Source organism: Lepidochelys kempii, chromosome 22, assembly GCF_965140285.1.
Source record: "Lepidochelys kempii isolate rLepKem1 chromosome 22, rLepKem1.hap1, whole genome shotgun sequence".
NCBI lineage: Eukaryota > Metazoa > Chordata > Testudines > Cheloniidae > Lepidochelys > Lepidochelys kempii.
Window position 1 is genome coordinate 4,301,187 of NC_136401.1, and position 24,280 is coordinate 4,325,466.

The window sequence follows — 24,280 nt, forward strand, 5'->3', positions numbered from 1 at the left end:
GAACAGAAATGGAGTCTTAGAACTTAGTAATCTAGCTAGATATATGTTAGATTCTGTTTGTTTAAATGGCTGAGAAAATAAGCTGTGCTAAATGGAATGTATATTCCTGGTTTTGTGTCTTTTTGTAACTTAAGGTTTTGCCTAGAGGGATTCTCTATGTTTTGAATCTAATTACCCTTAAGGTATTTACCATCCTGATTTTACAGAGGTGATTCTTTTTACTTTTTCTTCTATTAAAATTCTTCTTGTAAGAAACTGAATGCTTTTTTTCATCGTTCTTAAGATCCAAGGGTTTGGGTCTGTGGTCACCTATGCAAATTGGTGAGAATATTTATCAAGCCTTCCCCAGGAAAGGGGGTGTAGGGTTTGGGAGGATTTTTTGGGGGAAAGACTTTCCAAGCGGGCTCTTTCCCAGTTATATACCTGTTAGACGCTTGGTAGTGGCAGCAACAAAGTCCAAGGGAAAAAGGAAAATAGTTTGTACCTTGGAAGTTTTAACCTAAGCTGGTAAAAGTAAGCTTAGGAGGTTTTCATGCAGGTCCCCACATCTGTACCCTAGAGTTCAGAGTGCGGAAGGAACCTTGACAGGTCCACACTGCTTTGGATAGTTATTAAGCAGAACACGTCTTCAGCGTGGATGCATGTCCTCTGGAATGGTGGCCGAAGCATGAAGGGACATATGAATCTTCAGCGCTTCTGGTATGTAAATATGTTGCGATGCTGGCTACAACAGTGGCATGTGAATGCCTGTTCTCACTGTCAGGTGACATTGTAAACAAGCAGCAAACGTAAACAAACTTGTTTGTCTGAGCGATTGGCTGAACAAGAAGTAGGACTGAGTGGACTTGTAGGCGCTAAAGTTTTTCATTGTTCTGTACTTGAATGCAGTTATTTTTTGTACATAGTTCTACATTTGTAATTTCAACTTTTATGATAGAGATTGCACTACAGTCAATTAGGTGAATTGAAAAATACTATTTGTTTTTTTACAGTGCAAATATTTGTAATAAAAAATATAAAGTGAGCACTTTACACTTTTTATTCTGTCTTGTAATTTAAATCAATATGTTTGAAAATGTAGAAAACATTCAAAATATTTAAATTGTTTAACAGAGCAATTAATTGTACGATTGCCATTAATTTTTTTAATTTCTTGACAGACCTAATTACTATGATTACTTATTCTACTAACTTCAGTGGACAAAGATCAATTGACCACTGTACTCTTAAGAATTGCCATTAACATATATGAAGACTATTTTCAGGTCCCCCCCTTAGTCTTCTTTCCTCAAGACTAAACGTGCCAGGTTTTTTTAACCTTTCCATTTGTGTAAGGTTCTCTAATCCTTTCATCATTTTTGTTGTTCTCCTTTGGATTATTTTGAATTTCTCCACATCATTCCTAAAGTATGGCACAAAAAATGGACATAGTACTCCAACTGAGGCCTCACCAGGGTTGAGTAGAGTGGGAAAATTACAGTGTCTTACAAATCAAATCACAGTTAGTAGACCCCAGAACACTATCTTTTTTGCAGTTGCATCATATTGTTGACTCGTATTCAGATTGTAATCCACTATAAGACCTACATCCTTTTCAGCAGTTCTACTTAACCAGTTATTCCCCATTTTATAGCTGTGTATTTGATTTTTCCTTCCGAAGTGAAACACTTCTCACTTGCCTTCATTGAAATTAATCTTGTTCATTCAGACCAATTCTCCAATTTGTAAAGGTAATTTTGAATTCTAATTTTGTCCACCGATGTGCTTGCAACCCCTCTCAGCTTGGTGTCATATGCAAACTTTAGAAGCATACTCTCAACTCCAATATCCAGGTCATTAATGAAAACATTGAATAGTACTAGACACAGAACTTATCCTTGTGGGACCCCACAAGATACACCCTCTAAGCTGAACAGTAAACCATTGATAACTAGTTTAAAGACTGTACTGAAAGAGTAGTTGTGATCTACCTAGATCATATTTTTCTAGCTTGCTTAGGAGAATATCACATGGGGCTATGTCAAAGCCTTACTAAAATCAAGATATATCAAATCTACTGCTTTCCCCCCCCATCCACAGACCCACAAAGCACAACCACTAATTGTAACATATAAGTAATGTAATAGAATAGTAAATGTTATGTAATGTTACCACAAAAGTGTAACAGATAACCTTGACCCTATCTTCTTGGGTCCATTATTACAGGGGATCTGAAATACTACTTGAAATATATGTGGTAAGTTTGTATGAGGGAAGGTGCAGGGCACTTATACTGCACAGGGGGCAGTGGGGCAAATGGAGCACCAACACATTTCCTCTTTATGCCTGGCCCTATCAGGAAATGTGCCACAATATGTCCTATGCTTTTCCAGGATTCCAGGACAGGAGGATCCCAAAGAAAAAAAAGGGGTGGAGTGTTAGTCCTGAAATAGGCAAACAAAACCCAAAATTCTGTTTGAATTTTGAGGTCTTTAACATACAATTGTGTCTTATATCTTTGTTCACATATGTGAACAAGGAACAAAGATACTGTGTGTTGCTTCTGCCTACAGCCACATACAGTTTTTTAGTATAATGAGAAAAGATAAGAAATAAAATTAAAGTGTTGCTAGATACGGTGGGAGTTTGATATGTGAGTGTGTAATTGACGGCCGCCCAACTCCTCTCCCATGACAAGGTCAAGCAACCAGTTGGGAGGGGCAACAGGCACTGGGAAGGACAGGGGAACTATAAGACACACAAAAAACCAAAGAAAAGGTAACCCTGGCTGGTACATAACCTCACTCCCTACCCCTCCCACGGGGTACAAAAGAGGTGGTACCAAAGCCCTCAGACTCAAGATCCTTCAAAATGGAACTTGACTGTAGATGGCCAGGGGTGGTGCCAAGGGCGTGCACTACAGGTATAATTAAGCCTACTAAAAAGGAGGGGGGTAGGAAGGGGAAGGAAAAGCTCTTCTGGTGTACAGAACTATGGTTATGCTGCTTTTTAACCCCAATAAACATCACATTGCCTGCACCTTGGACTCTGGCCTTCTGCCTGGGTGACAAGAACCAAGAGGGGGATGGAGGGGAGCCCTAGCATAACCCATTCAAAGAACAAAGTTAGGTTGGCTTGGCATGATTTGTTCTTGACAAATCCATGCTGGCTATAACTTTTGACACTATTATTCTCTAGGTGCTTACATATGGATTGGTTAATATGTTTCAATAGCTATCCAGGTATTGAAGTAGGAGTTGACTGGTCTTGACTTCACTAAGTCCTTTCTGTTCCTGTTTTTAAAGATACATATTAAAGATACGTGTCCTTCTCCGGGCTTTTGGGACCTCATCCCTTCCCCAGGAGTACTTAGAGATAATTGCTAATGGTTCCAAGATTGCTTCAGCTGGTTTCTTAAGGATCCTAAAATGAATTTAATCAGGCCCTATGACTTGAATACATTCAACTTATCTAAATATTCTTTGACCTGTTCTTTCCCTATTTTGGCTTGTCTTCCTTCCCCTTCACGGTTAATATTGTGTTAAGTATCTGGTCAAAATTTACCCTTTTAGTAAAGACTGGAGTAAAATAGGCATTAAATAACTTATGACATCAAGAAAGCTCAGATACTAGTTTTTGCACCCTCCTAAGTAGAGGAGCTACACCTTCCTTTGTCTTTCTCTAGCTCCTAATGTATTTATAGAAATTTTTCTTATTACCTTTCTGTGCTTGCTAGGCATAACTCATTTGTGCCTTAGCCTTTCTGATTTTCTCACTACTTACTTGTGCTCTCCTTCTATACTCCTCCACCACATTTTTGTCCACGTTTCCACTTTTTGTAGGATTCCATTTTGATTTTCAAGTCATTGAAGAGCTAATGTGGTGCTATCTTGGCCTCTTACTATTCTTTCTTTCCCTCACATCAGGTTAGTTTGCAGTTATGACTTTGATATTGACTCCTTGACAAACTGCCAGGCTCCTGAAGACATTTTTCCTTTAGATTTTCTTCCCATAAGATTGTACCTACCAGTTCTCTTAGTTTGTTGAAGTCTGCTTTTTAGAAGTCCTTATTCTGCTGCTCTCACTCCTTTCTTTCCTTGGGATAAAAAAAGCTATCATTTCATGTTCACTGTTAGGATATAGATATTCAGGCCTGTCTGTAAAGGCCTAGACTCTAAGAATTTAGGTGTATTCTTATCACTTGGCTAGTTAGAGGTATAAAAGGAAGAATCAAAATCACTGTCTGCCGGTGTAAGGTCCTTCTCTTACTGTGACAGTCTGAGGCCCTGTTCTTAGGCTGAGGCCTTTGGCTAAGCAACAGAAGCAGCCATAAGCTGGGAAGCAACCGGTCACATCCTCACATCCCAAACTAGTCACTTTGAAAGAAGGTGCTATTGGGCTGTTAGGAATACAATCCTATCCTGATAATGCCTATCACCCCCAGAGAAAGGGAAGTGCCTAGAAGATGTAAAAGGAAACTTCGTTTGATAGCATCCTGTGTGGCAAGAACTCATTGATCAATACCTGGGATGTGAAATCCTCACTTCTGTATTGTTCTGTCATTATAGTTCCCACTTTGCTATTGTTTGTCTGTATAATCTCTGCCTGATTCTGTGATTGTTCCTGTCTGCTGTATAATTAATTTTGCTGGGTGTAAACTAATTAAGGTGGTGGGATATAACTGGTTACATAATCATGTTACAATATGTTAGGATTGGTTACTTAAATTTCAGGAAAATGATCGGTTTCAGAGTAGCAGCCGTGTTAGTCTGTATCGCAAAAAGAAAAGGAGTACTTGTAGCACCTAAAGGTGCCACAAGCACTCCTTTTCTTTTTGAGAAAAATGATTGGTTAAGGTGTAGCTAAGCAGAACTCAAGTTTTACTATAGTCTGTGGTTAATCAGGAAGTGGGTGGGGGAAATGGGAACAGGGAATGGGGGTGGGGAAATTGGAATCATGTTTGGCTAAGGGCAGGAATGGGAACAGGGACATAGGTGTAAGGCTCTGTGGTGGCTGGGAAGGAGGACACTAAGGAAGGAAACTGGAATCATGGTTGCTGGAAGTTCACCCCAATAAACATCAAATTGTTTGCACCTTTGGACTTCGGGTATTGTTGATCTCTGTTCATGCGAGAAGGACCAGGGAAGTAAGTGGGTGAAGGAATGAGCCCCCTAACATTCACTTTCACCCAAATTGCCTTCCACCTTCAGATTTCCTGCCAATTCCTTCCTTCTAGCCCTACAGAAGTCTGAAATAGCTGTCCCCATGGTTACTTCTGCCACTCTCTTGAGCAAAAAGGCTGTCCCCAGTACACTCCAATAACTTACTAGACATTTCGTTTTTTGCTGTATTACTTTTCCAACAGATATTGGGGTAGTTTTAAGTCCCTGTAGCAAGGCGAGACTCACTGGCACAGAACCTCCTGCTGGTTGTCTCAGGAATTAGCTCTTTCCAGCCTTCAGAGCGCCCTCGGCAGGTCAGCGGCTCGCCTGCTACTGGCCCCCCATGTCCCTCCCGGACCCCAGTGCTCTTTTACCTTGGGGCCCTGCCCCCTGGCAATGCCCCCACACTCTGGGTCTCCCCTCCCAGGGGAACCCCCAATCCTCTAAACCCACCTTCCCTCAGTGGCTACTGCCCGTCATCATCTACCCCCACTTATTGGGGCAGACTGCAGTCCATTAAGACCACTCATCATTGGCAAGGAAGTTAAGACCTGCTGCCTTTACCTATCCTCAGGCTGCCCCTCCGCAGCCCCAGTACCTTTTTAGGCCTTTAACAAGGCCTGCAGGCTAGAGCTCCCTGTGCCCTTCCCCAGCACTTCTCCGCTTCAGGAACCTTGCTCCCAGGCAGCTAGCCCTTCCCACTCCAGGGTTAGAATAAGACTCCTACAGTTTCTAGCCCACAGCCCTCTTATAAGGGCCAGCCGGGCCCCAATTAAGCCATCCAGGCCCCAATTAAGCCAGCCACACCTGTGGTCAGCTACATTGTCAGCTTCCCCTAGCTGTTCTCACTCCTCTTCTCCTAGCCAGAGCCCTCTCCAGGGCTGCTTTTACTATTGGCTCCCCAGGGCAGCCCTCTCCCAGGGCTGTTTTAACCCCTTCAGAGCCAGAGCGGGGTGACCACCCCGCTACAGTCCCATTTGACTACCCCAGGTCTTGTGTTTTGGATATTTCTATTACTTGCTTTAGAAATGCCTCATCCACCTTCTCATCCTGATTTCATGATCTATAGTAGACCCCGACCATGAGGTCGCCCCTATTTTTTATTCCTGTTATCTTTACCTAGAAAACTCAGCTGGTCTGCTTCTCACCCTTTTCTGGACCTGAGAACAAGCATATATATATTTTAACATATAATACAGCACCTCCTCCCTTTTTACCCAGCTTCTGCTCTCCTGAATAAGCTAGACTCCTCTATACCAGTGGCTCTCAAGCTTTCCAGACTACTGTACCCCTGTGACAGGGTGTGCATACCCCCACTAGGCAGAAAAGGATTAATCCCACATTATGGGCACAGGAAGTCCTGCCCCTCAGACTGCTATGCTAGTATAAAGGACAGCAACCCAGCTCAGTCTGCACTGACTGCTAAGGAGGAAGGACACTTGGTGGAGGCTCCAGCCCAGAAACTGTTATAGCCCTTGTCTGCAGTAGCCAGAGATCTCTAGACATAGGCTGGAGACCTGCTGCCTACAGCTTAACGTCTGGAGTCAAAGTCCCAGGGAGTTACTTGCTCTGAGGAGCCCAGAGACCCCAACATCATACGGACTGCAGATTCAGGAAACTCGGTAGGAAGTGACCCATGGAGGTAGAGTGAGTGGTATCTCCCACCCATGTAAGGTCAGCATGTTGCGACTGGATTCCACACTGACCCAGTGGTGGACCACACTGCCACTGTTAGGGCTCTGGGCCAGGACTCAGTGCAGTTGGGTGGGCCTGGGTCTCTTCTTTCTCTCTTCCTTCCCCACACAGCTGCCAGTGCAAGTCTGGGGATTCAGGCTGAGAGGATGTCTCCCAGAAGCAGTGCAGTCAAACATAATGTGCTACTGCCAAGGCTTTGCCTTTTGTAGTGTGGTCCCCACAGCTCCACTTCACTGAAACAGGTCCTGCTAGAGGCAGCATCCCTTGTATTATGATGGCACTTCAGTCAGTCCAAATGATTTCAGACTGCTTGTAAACACTATCTCTTCTGGGGTACTGTAGCCAATTGGTATTTGCAGCAACCCAAGACAGACTTTTTAGAACAAGACCGCGTTGCTTTGGCAACTGGAACACAGGATTTACAGATCTCTTCAGTCCAGTAGAACAAAACTGAATTCTATATTCATTTTGGCAGAGTCATCTGCCCAGCTTTTCCAAAGCCTCCTCGATTTCATCTCTCTCTCTGTATCTCCTTGTCTCAGTCTTTTTGCCCTGGATAGCAGCAAGCTTAAAGTCCAGTTGGTTTGTACACTAGTTCCTGTGACCCAAAAGTGCAGTGCAGTTGTGTTCCCAGGTTCTGCTTCCCTTGGATCCCAGTCATTACAAATTAATGCCCAGTCTGAGACTTCCATTATCCAGTGTGCTTCATTCACATGTGGACTGTTCTTGATTAGTGTATCCATATAAATGGAGTCAGGCCTACCGTGACACATGGCCAGCAAGGGTTAAGCCCCTCACAGGCTAACTGACCCAGATTCAATCTTTTGAAACATGTTAGAAAGGGAATGGCCCTAATTACCATGTTAGATAGGCTAGAACTTTGAAATGCAAACCTGTATTGTTAGAGAATTAGAGGCGATACTAATTGTATGTGTTTACTTTTATCTTGTTAGATGTTAGCCATTCAAACAGACAGTTCCTGTCTATTACCATAACTATAGAGTCAGAGATCAAACAGGAATATTAACATTTAGATGAATCTTGAGTGAAATAATGTCATTGTCTGTATGTCTCAAGTTTGATAAACTACACCTTTAACCTGATATAATGCAGTCCTCAGGAGCCAAAAAAATCTTACCGCGTTATAGGTGAAACCATGTTATACCAAACTTGCTTTGGCCTCGAGCATTTCCGTAAATAGTCACTTCCTGCCCCCTGACTGACCCCTCAGAACCCCCGACCCATCCAACTCCCTCCGCTCCTTGTCCCCTGACCGCCCCCTCCAGAGACCCCCCCCCCTTCCTAACCCACCCCGGACCCCACACCATACCCAACCCGCCTGACTGCCCCGACCCCATCCACACCCCCGCCCCGACAGGCCCCCCGGGACTCCCACGCCCTATCCAATGACCCTGTTCCCTATCCCTGACTGCCCTGCCCCCAGAACCTCTGAACAATCCAACCCCCCCTGCTCCCTGTCCCCTGACCACCACCGCGAGACCCTTTGCCCCTTATCCAACCCCTCAGCCCTGGCCCGCCACCCTTAACACACCGCTCAGAGCAGTATGTCTGAGCCAGACATGCTGACGCACTGATCTGCCGGAGTGCGGAGTCCCGCCCCCCAGAGCGCTGCTTTACTGTGTTATAGCTGAATTCATGTTCTATTGGGGCGCATTACCTCAGGGTAGAGGTGTACCTTATGTTAATCCATGTGGTTAGTTACCAGTGATGCTAAGGAAATAGGTTTCTTCAAAGGCCTATTGTTCACCCAGGACTGTATGGTCAAGAGGCTGCCAGAAAACTGTATTTAAAAACTCTTGGGACCTGATATTTTCATCTCAGATCCGCTTGATGCTTTATGTAGGGGAAGCTTGGATCTCCAGTCTTACCTGGATCACCCTGGATATGAACATTGGACTATGGTCTAATTCTGAAAGAACTCTTTGCAACTACAAAGCTCATCATCAAAACTGATCTCAAAACTGTACTCATGTCTTTGTGTATACTGATCTTTTAACCAATAGTCTTTTTCTTTTTTAAATAAATGTTGGTTTACTTCCAAAGAATTGGCTGAGAGTGTATTTGGGCCTGTGGCAGAGCCAGGGGTTGAGCAGCGAGCAGCCTGTTATATTGGAAAGCGGGCACCTACAGCTCCAGCCCCGGAGTCGGTGCCTAGACAAGGAGCCGCGTATTCACCTCTGAAGAGCCGCACGTGGCTCTGGAGCCCCAGGCTGGCCACCCCTGCCCTAAAGAAAGGCCTGTGTTGCAGCTTATGTGCAGTGCATAGACGTGAGTTACAGTAAGGGTGGCGTCTGCAATGATACAGAAAGGGGTCGGGGATGGCTTGGGGGAAATATGAAGAGCTGTGTTTGTGACCGGGATCCCAGGGGAGCCAGATGAGGTCACTCAATTAGGGTGAACTGCAAAGAATGGGGCAGGCAATGGTGGATATTCAATACTTAGATTTACCAGGCCAGCACAAAACAGCTTCTATTATACCTCACTGGTTACTCAGAAGTCAACAACACAGTTCCGTTAAAGTAACCCAGCCTCTGGCCTCCACCTAGACACCCAAGTCAAATATGGTGAGGATTAATGATAATCTTATTCATCATATAAAAAAGTTCTACCAATCCCAAAGAATCTGACACCTAACATCCCAAGTTAATGAATATTCCAGATCTTACCCAAATACACACTTACAGCCAATTCTTACTAACTGAACTAAAAAATTTTTAAAAAGAAAGAGTATAGGTTAAAAGATCAGCATACAAACAAACATGAGTACAATCTTGAAATTCAGATTCATAGAGATGGTGAGCTTTGTGGGTGCAAAATGTTCTTTTATAATTTAGTCAATAGGTTATTGTCAAATATCATATTCAGGGTGTTCCAGCTTAGGACTGGGATCTCAATCCTTATGTTTTAAGCTTCCCCTGAATGAAACCTCAAGCAGATCTGAGATGACAGGATCAGGACCCAAGGGTCTTTTATACAATTTTCTAGCATCCACTTGACCATACAGTCCTGGGTAAACAATAGGCTTTTGATGTAACCTTCTGTTTCCTAATCCACACTGGTAATTAACTACATGGATTAACATAAGAAACTGCTTAATGGATAAGTAGTTATCACAAACTTTAAAAAGACACATCGACAATGACATTATTTCACCCAAGATTCATCTAAACGTTAATATTCCCCTTTGATCTCTGAATCAATAGCTATAGTGATCGACAGGAATTGTCTGTTTACATGGCTAGCATCTATAAGTAAACACACTTAGTATCACTTCTAACAACATAGGTTTGCATTTCAAAGTTCTAGCCTATTTAGCATAGAATGGCCCTAATTACCATTTGCATACTTTCTAACATGTCCTTAAAGGATGGCTCTGGGTTATTTAACCTGCAGCTGTTTAACCCTTTCCGGCCATGTGTGACACTTTGTATAAGATTGGTTGCAATTATTTAACAGTGGTAGCAATAATGATTTGCATGATTATATTTTAATTAGATAATGTCACATGTGTTTTGGCCATTTTAGCTGTTGAGCTTGAGCTGATGGCTAGATGACCATGAGTAGTGTCAGGCTGAGATTTCAGTTTGGAAAGGAAAGACAGGTCGGGACCAGAGAGTTAGACGTGTCAGTCGCCAGCATAGAGATAGTAGCTGAATTTGTGTTTGTCGATGAGATTCCCAGTGATAAGGTACAGAGGAAGAAGAGAAGTGGACCAAGGACACAGCCTGTGTAATCCCCACAGAAAGTTGGAGTGGGGATGAGGAGGATTGTCCAAGGACACACTGAAGGAGAGATTAGAGAAGCAGGAGAGGACAAAAGAACATCAGAATTCAAGAAGACAACCATGGTCAGTGGTGTCAAAGGCAGCTGATAGGTCAAGGAGGAGAATGATAGAGTACTGGCCCTGAGCTTTGCATAGGGAAAGGTCATTAGAGACTTTCACAAAAGCAGCCTCAGTGGAGTGCTCCATATGCCATCTTGAAATCTTCCCACTCCACCAGACCCTTCCTAGAGTAACCACTCCCCTACCCCTTCATTCCACCTGTCCCTCTACCCTAGTATTCCTCACTTCCAGCTAACCCAGATCACCCACCCCTCCCTCCCTCTACAACAGCACCACTGCTGGGCCCTCCACCCCTTTTTCACCATTCCCAGTCCCCCACTTGCCCAGCTCACACCATTACCAGTTCCCAGGAGCTCCTCTCCCTGACTCCCGTCATCCTCCTCCTTCCACTGTACTCAACCATCCCTGATTCCCTCTAATCCTCCACACCTCTCCCTGCCTTGTGGCACCCCACAAACTCCAGCTGTCCATCTTCTCCCCTCCTCATGCTCCCTCCCCTCCTTTGTCTCAAGGACTCCTGAATGAGACTCTCACACTGTCTCCTCGCCTCAGGTGGCTTTACATGATTGCAACACCCTACAGGCATTTAGAAAGTTATCACAGCAGGCCACCAGCTCCACTAGATTTAGGATTCAGCATTACTTTTTGTTTAAAGGCCAACTATTCTAATTTCTCTAAAATGTACATGCTTACTCACATTGCCATGAAATATACTGCTCATCATGTGGGTGCAGGACAGGATTAGTGGCCCAAAGACGGGGTTAATTGCTCCAGAGATTCCTGAAATACAGCCCTTCCAACACAAGCTCTTGACAAAAATCACCTTGTTCTTATAACAGTTTCTTGCACACATCTGAGGCTCAAACTATGGTTTTGATTATCCCCTGACTAAAGTCAGTCACTTGGTATCTATCTCAGCTGGTGTACAGAGCATACTGCCTCTTTGGGAAAGTGGTATTAAATAAGTTAATTATTGTACAACTTTGAACTTCAGATCAGCAAAAGCCAAACTAATAAGAACAACCACACAGGATCAGCACAATGGTCTGTCTATCCCAGTACTGTATTCTGACAGTAATCAATACCAGATGCCTCAGAGGGAATGAACAGAAGGGGGTAATTATCGAGTAATCAATCTGCTGTTGTCCACACACAGCATGTGGCAATCAGAGGCAGAGCATGGGACTGCATTTTTGACCATCTTGGCTAATAGCAGTTGATGGACCTATCCTCCATGAATTTATCAAACTTTTTTTAACCCAGTTATAATTACAGACTTCACAACATCCCCTGGCAATGAGTTCCACAGGATGACTGTTCACTGTGTGAAGTAGTATTTCCTTTTGTTTACTATAAATTTGCTGCCTATTAATTTCATCACGTGATCCCTGGTTCTCCTGTTATGTGAAAGGGGTAAATAGCACTTCCTTATCCACTTCCCCACACCATTCATTTTCTATTCCTGTATCATATCCCCACATTGTTCATCTTGGAAAAGAGATAACTGTCTTATTATTCTCTCCTCCTATGGATGGTATTCCATACCCCAATCATGTATGTATTTATGTATGTTTGTTTGTCCTTCTCTGTACTTTTTCCAATTCTAATATTTTTTTTTGGACAGGGTGACTAGAACTGCATATAGTATTTAAGGTGTAGCATATCATGGATTTATACGGTGGCATTATATTTTCTGTCTTATCACCTATTGCTTTCCCAATGGTTCCTAATATTCTGTTATCTTTTTTGTTTGCCACTGCACATTTTGTGGATTTTTTTTATGAACTATCCACAATGATCCACAATGATTCCAAGATTGCTTTCTTGAATGGCAACAGCTAATTTACACCCCATCATTTTGTATCTATAGTTGGGATATTTTTTCCAATGTCAGGTTTCAGAGTAACAGCCGTGTTAGTCTGTATTCGCAAAAAGAAAAGGAGTACTTGTGGCACCTTGGAGACTAACCAATTTATTTGATGAAGTGAGCTATAGTTCACGAAAGCTTATGCTCAGATAAATTGGTTAGTCTCTAAGGTGCCACAAGTACTCCTTTTCTCTTTTCCAGTGTGTTACTTTGCATTTATCGACACTGAAGTTCATCTGCCATTTTGCTGCCACGTCACCCAGTTTCATGAGATCTCTTTGTAACTCATCACAGTTTGCTTTGGCTTAACTATCTTCAGTAATTTTGCATCATCTCCAAACTTTGCCATCTCGTTTCCATATTTTTCCAGTTCATTTATGAATCTGCTGAACAACACTGTACAGATCCCTTAGGGACCCAACTATTTACCTTTCTCCATTGTGAATACTGACCATATATTCCTACCCGTTGTTTCCTATCTCTTAACCAGTTACTGATCCATGACTTCCCTTTTATCCCATGACTTCTTACTTTCCTTATGAGTAATGCTATGATTTAGTCACGGAATCCATGACTTTCCGAGACCTTCATGACTTCAGTCTGCAGCGGTGGAGAGCTGCGACTGTATGGAGTACCCCACAGCTCCTGGTTGCCGCAAGCAGCGGGAACCCCGGCAGCTCTGACGCAACCCGTGGTGGGGGACCCCTGGAGCTCCTAACCCCCCCACCCAGCTGCCTGATGCAGCCTGTGTGGGCACCCACAGATCCTCACAAATATTTTTAGTAAAACTCAGGGACAGGTCACATTGTCAAAGGCGTTCTGCAAGTCCAAGTACACTATATCTACAGGACTACCCTTGACCACAAGTTTGTTGACCCCCCTCCCCCCCCCCGAGAATTCTAATAGATGTAGCATGATTTCCTTTAACAAAATCCACGTTAACTTCCACAACAAATTGTGTTCATCTAGGTGTCTGATAATTCTGTGCTTTCCTATAGCTTCAACCAATGTCCCTGGTACTAAAGTTAAGTTTACTGGTTGCTAGTTGCCAGGATTGCTGCTGAAGCTTTTTAAAAATAAATTGGTATTACATTAGCTATCCCAAGTCATCTGGTATAAAGACCAATTTAAGTGGTAGGTTACATACCGCAGTAAGTAGTTCTGCACTTTTCATATACGGGTTCCTTCAGTACTATTGGGTGAATGCCATCTAGCCCTGGTGACTTATGTTTAAATTTTCAATTTATTTGAAAACCTCCTTTACTGACATTTGTTTAGCACCTCAATCACCGAGCAGCCCCACCAATTGTCTGGCAGGCTCCCTGCTGCTGATGTACTTCAAACAATTGGTGTTCATGTCAGTGACTTTTCCTAGTTGCTCTTCAAAAGTCTTTTTTTGGACTGCCTAATTATATTTTTACACTTGACTTGGCAGAATTTTCCTCAGTAGGGTTTGACTTTCAATTTTTAAAGGATGCCTTTTTGCCTCTAATTGCCTTATTTACTCTGCTGTTTCATCTTGGTGATATTGTTTTAATCCTCTTACTGTTTGGGGTTTTTTTCCCCTTAGGAGTACACTTATTTTGAGCCTCTGACCGTGTTTTGAATAAGTTTCCATGCAGCTTGCAGGCATTTCACTTTTGTGAGCGTTCCTTTTAATTTCCATGTCACTAGCTTTCTTTTGTGTAGTTCCCCTTTCTCAAATTAAATGCTACCATGATGTTCTTCGTATTCCTACTCTCCCCCCCCCCCGGATTTTAAATTTAATTACATTATGGTCTCTATTACAGAGGTGGGCAAACTACCAGCCCGCGGGACCGTCCTGCCCAGCCCTTGAGCTCCCAGCCAGGAAGGCTAGCCCCTGGCTCCTCCCCTGCTGTCCCTCCTCCCCTGCAGTCTTAGCTCACTATGCCACCAGTGCTCTGGGCGGTGGGGTTGCGAGCTCCTGCGGGGCAGCACGTTGTTGTAAGCAAGACACGAGAAGTAATTCTTCCACTGTACTCTGCGCTGATTAGGCCTCAAGTACAGTATTGTGTCCAGTTCTGGGTGCCACATTTCAGGGAAGATATGACCAAATTGGAGAAAGTCCAGAGCAGAGCAACAAAAATGATTAAAGGTCTAGAAAACATGACCTATGAAGGAAGATTTGAAAAATTGGGTTTGTTTCTTCTGGAGAAGAGAAGAATGAGAGGGAACATAAGTTTAAGTACATAAAAGATTGTTACAAGGAGGAGGGAGAAAAATTGTTCTTAATCTCAGAGGATAGGACAAGAAGCAATGGGTTTAAATTGCAGCAAGGCAGGTTTAGGTTGGTCAGTAGGAAAAACCTCCTAAGTGTTAGGGTGGTTAAGCACTGGAACAAATTGCCTAGGGAGATTGTAGAATCTCCATCATTGGGGATTTTTAAGAGGTTAGACAAACACCTGTTAGGAATGGTCTAGATCAGGGGTCTCAAACTCATGGCCCGCGAACCTCCCCAATGTGGCCTGTGGGGCTCCAGTAGTTTTGGCCCCACCTGCCTCCCCCAGGCAATTTAAAATAGCCTGGGGCCCCAGCAGCACAGCGCAGCTGAGCAGCATCTGCCTGCTTGCCCCACATGTCTGACCCCTCCCACTTCCAGACTAGCCTCCTCCCTGCGGCACCGGGGCAGGGCTATGTTTCCACGCACTGCCCCAACCCCAAGCGTCCCTACGGCCAATGGGAAGCTGTGCGGGTCATGCCTGGGGGCAGCAGTGTGCGGAGGCCCCCCAGCCCACCCTGTCTTGGGAGCCCCAGGTAAGCACCACACCCCAACCCCTCCTCCCACAGCCTGCACCCCCACCCCCTTCCCAATCCCCTACCCTAGACCTCCTCCCCCACTCAAACTCGCTCCCAGAGCCTTAGGCAGGTGGGGGGCAGAGTTTTGGGGGATGTGTTCTAGGTGGCATGAGTGACATTATTGGCCCGCTGGGAGGATGAGAAGACTGGCACTGGCCCTAAGGCAAACTGAGTTTAAGACCCTTGGTCTAGAGAATACTTAGTCCTGCCATGAGTGCAGGGGACTGGACTAGATGACCTCTCAAGATCCCTTCCAGTCCTATGGTTCTATAAACTATATTAAAGCAGAGTTAAGTGTTGCCTCATGCCCTTCCAGCATGTGGAGAGTGGTGAAAGTTAGTACATCTGAAAACCAGTAAATTAAGAACTACACACCACACCTGCAAAACGAAGCTCTGCTCCTACTCCCTAACCTTGGAGCTAGCAAATGTGACTGGGAATAGGTCAGTAAGGAAGGAGCACAGGTTTACCAACTAACCAGGGAAGTGGCAAATTTTCCATCTCTTGAAGTCTTCAACTGAACATTGGATGCTTTTCTGGAAGATATTTTCATCAAAACACAAAGTATTCAGCTCACTTCAATGGTAACTCGAAACTGTATGGCTTGTATGATACAGAAGGTCAGACTAGATGACCTAATAGTATCTCCTGGCCTTAAAATGTATTGATCAATAGAAGGAAAGACTAAGAACATGCCATTGTTTGTGTTGTGTTCGACAGATTTGAATACCACCACTTATCTCCATGCACTTCAGCTATGCACACTGTGTCAGCTGTAGCTTTACATGAACAGTGGAGGGAACAGTTGGAGCAGCTTGGCAGAACTGTGACTGTGATAAGAAGAGAGGTGCATGTGACTCTTGAAGGAACAGGTATTCCTCACATCAGTGCTAAGTGTTGTAGGCTGTGTCAATGAAGGTGCACAAGGGTGTGTTCTTGCCACGAGGGTTGTCAGCAGTCTGGTGGCATATGTGCTAATGGTCTCCAATGCTCAGTGAGGATAAGTGAAGGAATCCAGAGTGCAAGGGTAAAGGGGTGGTGACAATCTGAAAGTTTAAGATGGATAGTGTGCAGTGGACTCAGTGTTTAAGTACAGGCCAGGGGTAGGTAGCTTCTGTTCCCTACACTGCAAAGGCAAAACTTGGTTAGGTCCAAAGAGAAGGTGTTGGACTTTGTGTTATCCTGCTCCCGTCCTCTGTTTCCAAAGTGTTCTGTAGCAGGGGAGGGCAAAGTGCTAATATAAGTGTCATGGGCCTGTTGGAGTGTTGCTGAAACAGGGCACAATTTGAGGTTGCATTGAGGGTGTTGTGAACCTTAGTTCTTCTTTCCCATTCTAATAACCGAGAGGACAGGAATCCTTACCCAGCGAGGTCACATTCTCATAGTTCTCCTGCATGACGTCTCTGTAGAGGGCTCTCTGAGCGGGGTCCAGCAGAGCCCATTCTTCTTCGGTGAAATACACAGCCACCTCCTCGAAAGCCATTGGCCCCTGAAAGAGCAACAGCCCCTCACTCAGTACCTGCTGCCTACTGACAACCCCACTACTCACAGGGGAGGAGGGCCAATCACTTGGGGTGTGGGTGGAACTATGCTGCCTGCCTCCCACAGCTTCCATCACATGACAGCAGCCAGAAAGCATCAAAGGGAAGGGAGGGGAAAAAGCACCCCCACTCCTCCCAGCAGAGAGACGGGGAAGGAGTCTTCACATTCATCACTCACTTACGAGCCAGAGGCTGATACAGGAGATGGAGCCCCCAGCAGGGTCCAGGGACAACCCCCTGATGCAAATTGCAACATCCTCCTCATTGCCAGCAGCTGGATAGGAGGGGAGGGAGTATATTCCCTAGGCCTCACTGGTAGGTGCCCCTTTACTTCTCACAGCAGCCACTGGCTAGTATTGAAGTCTGGTAAGTTTCCCTAGCCCAGTCTGGGGAGGTGGGCGGTTGTTTTCTGCATGCCTAATTAGGGAATTCCCACCCACAAATCACAGGGGTCTGTTGCTGAGATCTAGGCATCACGGTAAACAAATCTTAGCAGGTTTATCACAGCCTGGCCCCCTCCCTTTCTCCACTCTGTGTATTTCCTGACCCCTCCCACTTCCAGACTAGCCCCCTCCAAAGTGCCCACCTCCTCTGTATTTACTGCTCTTCTCCCTCCAAAGAGAACCCACCAGCAACTCCGTGATAATCCCTACCTCAAATGGCTCCACTGCAGCCATTTCCCTTCCCTGGTCCCTGGAAGGACAGAATGAGCTGGAGCAAAACATGGATGTTACGCTGCAGCCTGTTAAGGCAAAAAGGGCAATTGGGGACATGTCAGAACAGGAAATAACTTCACAGCACAATTTCCCCGAGGATCTTTCCCTGCACATGGATGAACAGAACAATTCAAAACAGTGATGGAGGAGGGGGGGCTTTATCTACCTAGATATCTGTTAGAAAAGGAATTCAAGCAAACGCAAAGTGTCCAATAAGTTCTTGGAATGTACAGGGGACACCTGTTTTCTTTGAGAGGATGGAAGCATAATCATAAGTGGTTCACTGACAAACTGGGAGGCTGTATCTAACGTGGTCCCACAGGAACCAATCCTTGATCTGCTACTACTCAATATCTTCCTTAATGACTTGGATAATGGAGGGGAAAGTGTGCTTATTAAATTTTCAGATGACACCCAACTGGGAGAGTTGTAAACATGTTGGAGAACAGGATTAGAATTCAAAATGACCTTTATAAATTAGAGAATCGATCTGAATGAACAAGATGAAATTCAATAAAGGCAAGTGCAAAGTACTACATTTTAGGGAAGGAAAATCCAATGCACGACTACAAAATAGGGGCTAACTGGCTAGGGGGCAGTACTACTCAAAAGGATCTGGAGGTTATAGTGAATCACAAATTGAATCTAAGCCAGCCATGTGACTCAGTTGTGACAAAGGCTAGTTCAGTACTGGAATAGGTTACCAAGGGAGGTTGTGGAATCGCCACCACTGAAGGTTTTTAAGGATTGGTTGGACAAACACTTCAGTGTTGGGGGCTGGACTAGATCATCTCATGGTTCATTTCAGCCCTACAGTTCTCAGATTCTATTCTGAGGAAATGTTTGGTTATTTTACTGACCTGGCCCATCCCACCAGCACTAAACAACAGAGACATTTTGAAATCCTACCAGTAACAAAGTCTGGGAACCAAATACAAGACAAGAGCAGAACAAAAGGAGTGACTTTGGGGGATTTCCCCTGATATTATCCCCAGGGAAGCACACTCCCACAGCCGGGGGCACAGTCAGAGTCAGGAATTGGCTTTTCCTCTCCCTGCATTTCACCTTGTTCACTGGAAAGTGAATCTGCCCAGGGATGCTGCAGTAAGTGTGTGTGGGAAAGTCAGAGATCTGGGAATCTCTCCCTAATTATTTCTCCCACTGCCCCTATCAATCTCTCTCTTTTTCTCCTTGTGTTTCCAATCTCCTGTCCTGCCCCCTCTGGCAGACAGCCAGACAGCCATTCCTGGGTGTTCACTCTCCTGTGGCTGGATTGGCTCCTGCAATTGCTAAGGGGAGGAGAGATGTGGGGTGAGGAGGGGCTGTTTGTACACCGTCACTTTCATACCCATCCCCAGCAGGTTCCCTGAGGTCTCTATCAATCACCTGGAGTCTCTGCTTCAGATGTCTGTGTGGGCAGAGCCTAGGGCTGGCCCGTGGAGCTAATTACAGCTGGAGAAAATCCTCACCTTGCCTGGGTATAGAGGAAGCTTCACTCCAAGTCACTTCCAAGCCCAGACCCCACCAGGGGAGCAGCAGCTGCTCAGTCTGGGCTCCCAGATCACAATGCAGGCAGCAGTGTCTGACCCAGGAAGCTCAACCCCAATATCTTAAGACGAGAGAGAGACACAGTCAGACAGAGACAGAGGGATCTTCCCCCCTCCCACTCCTTTAGAACAACTGATACCCCCACCCCCCAGGGACATATCCTGATTTTATTTGCCCCCATGTTAATCTGGAGTCACTCCATGTTCTTCCTTGAAGTGTCTCTTGATTAACACTGGTCTCAGTGAGACCAGAAACATGGCTCAGGAGGGATGAGGCCAGAGTCCTTTCCTCCTCCCTCATTCCCTCCTCTTCTTCTGAGAACAGCAACAGTTTTCCCTCCAAAACCTGAAATTCCTCCAGTTTTGAAAATGGGGAGAGAAGCAAAGTCTGTCGTGATTTCATATCAGTATTGGATAAATGGATAGGGAGTTATCAGCTGCGCCTCCCAGCCGTTCACAAGGGGTGGGGGGAGCCCTGGGTGAGGCTTCTTTAACAGGAAAATGGATGGCATGGAGGAGCCAAATTTTTTAAGGAATTTCCATGCTCAGTGACTGGCAGATAATGGCCAATAGGTACCTACTCCCGAGATGACTACGTCTCAGCGCTGGGCGAAGCAACCCGTCATGGAGACCATTTGTCATGGGGGTTTGGGATACTGCTGGTGAACATGATGAGGGGAAAGTGAGAGGCTAATACAGTAGCATGGAGATTCTCAGCCACTCTGGGTACAGCCTGGACAACAAGGAGCCAGGCACAGACTGAGCCATCGTCCTGTGCCCACTGAGGAAAAGAAAAGGGTCCAGCCAACTGTTCTGTGAGCAGCTGGGAAACCCCATTCCCCCAAACAGGGGGAGATCTCTGGCTTTGGTGTATATTAAATATGGGATAAGTCACTTTCATCAGCAAACACTGTAATGAAGATAGAGGGGGAAAGAAATGAGTCTCAAATGAGAGGAGAAAGTTGACCATTTAACTCCCTGTAACCGTCAGGATGGAGAATGACTAAGACAGGGGTGGGCAAATTACAGCATGTGGGCCAGATCCGGTCCCTCAGGGCTTTGGAGCCGGCCCACAGGATTGCCACCCCCGTGGCGCCGTGGGCCCCACACTGCTCCCAAAGCAGCCGGCACCACGCCCCTGCGACCCCTGGTGGGCGGGGGAGGGGAGAGGCAGGGGGCTCCAGGCACCACCCCCCACAGCTCCCATTGGCCGGGAACAGGGTACCACAGCCAATGGGAGCTTTTGGGGAGGTGCCTGGAGGCACAGCAAGCGCAACGCATGTGGAGCCCTCTGCCACCCCTCCCCCAGAGATGTGGTGTCGGCCGCTTCCGGAGTGGTGCAGGGAGCCTGCTCTGGCCCCGATGCGCACCGCTGCCAGCCGGCTCCACTCCAGGTAAGTGGCACCAGGCCAGAGCCTGAACCCCTCCTGCATCCCAACCCCGTGCCCTAAGCCCCCTCCCACACCCCTGCCCTGAGCCCCCTTGTGCACCCCAACCCCGTTCCCTGAGGCCCCTCATATGCCCCAAGCCCCTCCACTGTCCCAACCCCTTGCTCTGAGTCCATTCCTGCACACCGCACCCCCTCCCACCCCCTGCACTCCCTCCCGCACCCCAACCCCCTGCCCTGCATGCAAATTCCCCACCCAGATGTGGCCCTCAGGACAAAAAGTTTGTCCACCCCTGGACTAAGGCAACAAATTCCCTCCAAAATAGGAGAACTCGCTGCAACTAAACCTCGGAACGTCTCCTAACATGAGAGGCTTTTTAGCAGACATTTAATAATTACATGGAAAACGACAACATCTGACAGCTGATGTCTATGTTAAGTCATTAAAGAGAAAAGGGTGGAAATCTGGAGAATTTTGGATCAATTTTCACAAAGTAGAGCAAAAAGTGGAAAAATGTGAAGAATTTTATATCAATAGTTATTTGACAAATTGAGAGAAAATGGAAACCTTTTCTAAATATATTCAAAAATTTGAGAAAAGGTCAAAATCTGAGGATATTTTATGTTAATTTATTACTAATGAGACATGGAAAAAATCTCAGGGAATATTAAATTAGAAATAGATAACTAGAGAGAAAGGAGGGCAAGATTTTAGGATATTCTCCGGAAGAAGAGATCTGTGTGTAACTCAGAAATGTATCTCTCTCACCAATTGAAGTGGACCCAATAAAAGATATTACCTCACCCATCTTCTCTTTCTAAATGCAAAGCAATGCACATTGGAGAGAGAAACTAGAGCTACTTATAAACATTATTGCGTGGTAAATTAACTGTCACCTGTAGCCCATATAGCTAGCTTTAGCATTTATTTTATGCAGCAGTAATGCAAGGAACCCACAGGCCTGTCTCCTGTACAACACTGGCATCAGCAGTTAGCATAAGCCTTGAGGTCTATGAACTCTGGCACAGATAAATGGCCTAAAGGTCAGCCCTAAGGTTTGGGGAACTGGAAATAGAGTGTCTAAGGGGGGAATTTCATCAGTAAAGACACCAGCCGACCAAAGGAACATGAGCTAACACCGGCTTTCGGATAGAACATCCACAGACGTCTGACCACAGGAGTGCCATGGCAACGTATTGACATATATGACACTAAGATAAGATCATTAATACACTAACCTACAGGAGCACATCCCAACATTAGTAGGGAGAGGAAATACAAATGAGGAAGAGAGGAGAAACCCCTACTGAACATGCATTACACCTAGCAATGTCAGCATAACATATTCTAGGCTACACAACTCAGGAAAGGGATCTGCATGTTGCTGTAGACAGATCAATTAAAAGGTCCACTTAATGCACAGCTGCCAGCAAAAAAGTTAACACGTTAGGATTCATAAGGAATGGGATGGAGAATACCACCAAACATTTGTATATAAACCAAGGGAGCAACCTCTAATATCCTGGATCACCATGGCTACTACAGCACTGCACACAGGATATTTTATATCAATCTTTCAGAATTGGGGAAGAAATAGGTCTAAAAAGAAACATTTGATAATGAGAAAAACACATGTGGATCTGAAGAGAATTTATATTAAGTAATGACAGGTTTCAGAGTAACAGCCGATGCATCTGAGGAAGTGAGCTGTAGCTCACGAAAGCTTATGCTCTAATAAATTGGTTAGTCTCTAAGGTGCCACAAGTCCTCCTTTTCTTTTTATATTAAGTAAGTGAAAGTAGTTGGACAGTTTGACTGGATTGTATATGGAAGTTCAATAAACAGACAGTAATAATTTTCCCCCCACTCACACCATTCACATGGGCAGCAGGGAGCCCTTTGGGGAGGTGCTTTAAGAGGGTACGTGAGGGTAATATGGAGCAGGAAAACTCCCTGGCAGTAGGGAGGAGGCAGGGGCAGGCAGGTGACTGGCACCTGGCGGGAGCTGTGTTGGGCAGTTGGAAGTAGCAGTAACCTGGACTGTGTAACCTTGGGCTGGACAGTCTCCACTGGGGATTTTTTCCTCCTGTCCCCTTCCTTGCCTTGTTGCTGGCAGAGAATGGCCACCCCATCCCACCCCAGAGGCAGCTGTGTCTCAGGGCTCTGCAAGCTGCACCCATTAAGCCCCTTCTCGTTTGGGGAATGATTCAGGACAATTTCCCAAAGAAAGAAAGGAAGAAAAATTGCTGCAGGTCATACGGGTGGGAAAATATCCCAAATCTGAGATTGTTAAATTAACATTGGAGAATTAAAGAGAAAATGGGGCAAACTCTGAAAAGGAGAACAGAGAAAGTGTTGATAATTGCTCCATCAGCACTGACCCTTCATGGAGCCATTGCTGCTTTTACACCTGAAAGAAGACTTCCTTTCTCTGACTCCTGCCCATGGGGCCACGGTCGGACGTGGTGACCCAGAGAAGCTGACTGGGGGCTGATGCAAGGTAAGCAAAACCGAACCAGCCTCCCAGGGCATTGGGTTGGAAGCCGGTACGGGCAGTGGGCCTGGATTCCCCTACACCAGTGGTTCTCAACAAGGGGTATATGTACACCTGGGAGTACGCAGAGGTCTTCCAAGGGGTCTGTCAACTCATCTAGATAACTGTCTAGTTTTACAACAGGCTACACCAGTGGTTCTCAAATTTTTGTACTAGTGACCCCTTTCACATGGAAAGCCTCTGAGTGTGACCCCTTCTTATAAATTAAAAGCACTTTTTATATCTTTAACACCATTATAAATGCTGGCGGCAAAGCAGGCTTGGGGCGGAGGCTGACAGCTCGCGACCCCCCTCCCCTTGTAAGAGCCCTGCGGGGTCCCAACCCCCAGCTCGAGAACCCCGGGCTCCATAAAAGCACTGGGGAAGTCAGGACAAACTAAACGTCCCCACAGACCAGGGCCTGTCCTGCTCTGCACACCCTGCACTGAAACGCAGGCGCAGCGTGCGCATCCCCGGGGCGTATTTTACAATGAGGTGATAAAAAGGAGGAAGAGGCCAGCCGCGTTCAGCCAGAGCGCGCTGTGACAGGCGGCGATTTCCAGCCCGGAGACCTGGGCTCCGCCCTGGGCTCGCCCCTTCGGCGGGAGACCCCCCCCGCCGCCGCCGCCGCCCCGACTGCCGGGGGTGGGACGCGGCCCCAGGCCCCTGGGCGCAGCCGGGCCCGGCCCGGAGATCTCGGGACACGAGAGGTCGCGTTAGCAGCCTGAGGGCCGGGCGCCGGCCGGCCGGGCCTGGGGGCGGCGGGGGCAGGAGGAGACGCGAGGTTATGGCGGGGGGGGGGGGGCAGGCTGATCGCGAGACCCCTCCTTACCTGGGCTCGAGAGGGCGGAAGAGCCCCGGGGCACGCTGGGAGCTGTAATTCCTGGCTCCTCTCACAGCGGAAGTGACGAGCCAGTTGCTTAGGCAACGCGCGCGCCCCGTCCTGCGGGAAGCGGAAGTGCGCCGTCTGCCCACGCGCCCCCTCCCGATGCACACTGGGAAGCGTAGTTCTCTCTCTCAAGTGGTCAGTTTGGATGAGCCACTGCCAGCAGGAGAGTGAGTTGGGGGGGGCGAGAAAACCTGGATTTGTGCTGGAAATGGCCCGACTTGATTGTCATACGCGTTGTAGGGAGAAAGAACAGGAGGACGTGTGGCACCTTAGAGACTGAC

General features: G+C 46.2%; 1 protein-coding gene and 1 long non-coding RNA gene across 2 annotated transcripts in view; both read right to left on the minus strand.

Moving 5' to 3' along the window:
• Positions 1–24,024, minus strand: part of LOC140901671 (uncharacterized) — a 43,985-nt gene extending 19,961 nt beyond the window's left edge. The window contains exons 1-4 of the mRNA XM_073320916.1: positions 23,943–24,024; positions 19,112–19,251; positions 17,580–17,668; positions 16,748–16,874 (exon numbers count right to left, since the gene is read on the minus strand). Of these exons, the coding sequence (XP_073177017.1) occupies positions 16,748–16,874; positions 17,580–17,651 (199 nt within the window). The 5' untranslated portion in view covers positions 17,652–17,668; positions 19,112–19,251; positions 23,943–24,024. The remainder of the gene's footprint in view (positions 1–16,747; positions 16,875–17,579; positions 17,669–19,111; positions 19,252–23,942) is intronic.
• On the minus strand, positions 3,672–15,364 carry LOC140901674 (uncharacterized). Its single transcript, XR_012155925.2, has 2 exons — positions 11,399–15,364; positions 3,672–4,075 (listed from the first exon to the last, which is right to left on the minus strand). It is a non-coding gene; the product is annotated as an uncharacterized LOC140901674 (long non-coding RNA).
• Positions 24,025–24,280: the final 256 nt, after the last annotated feature.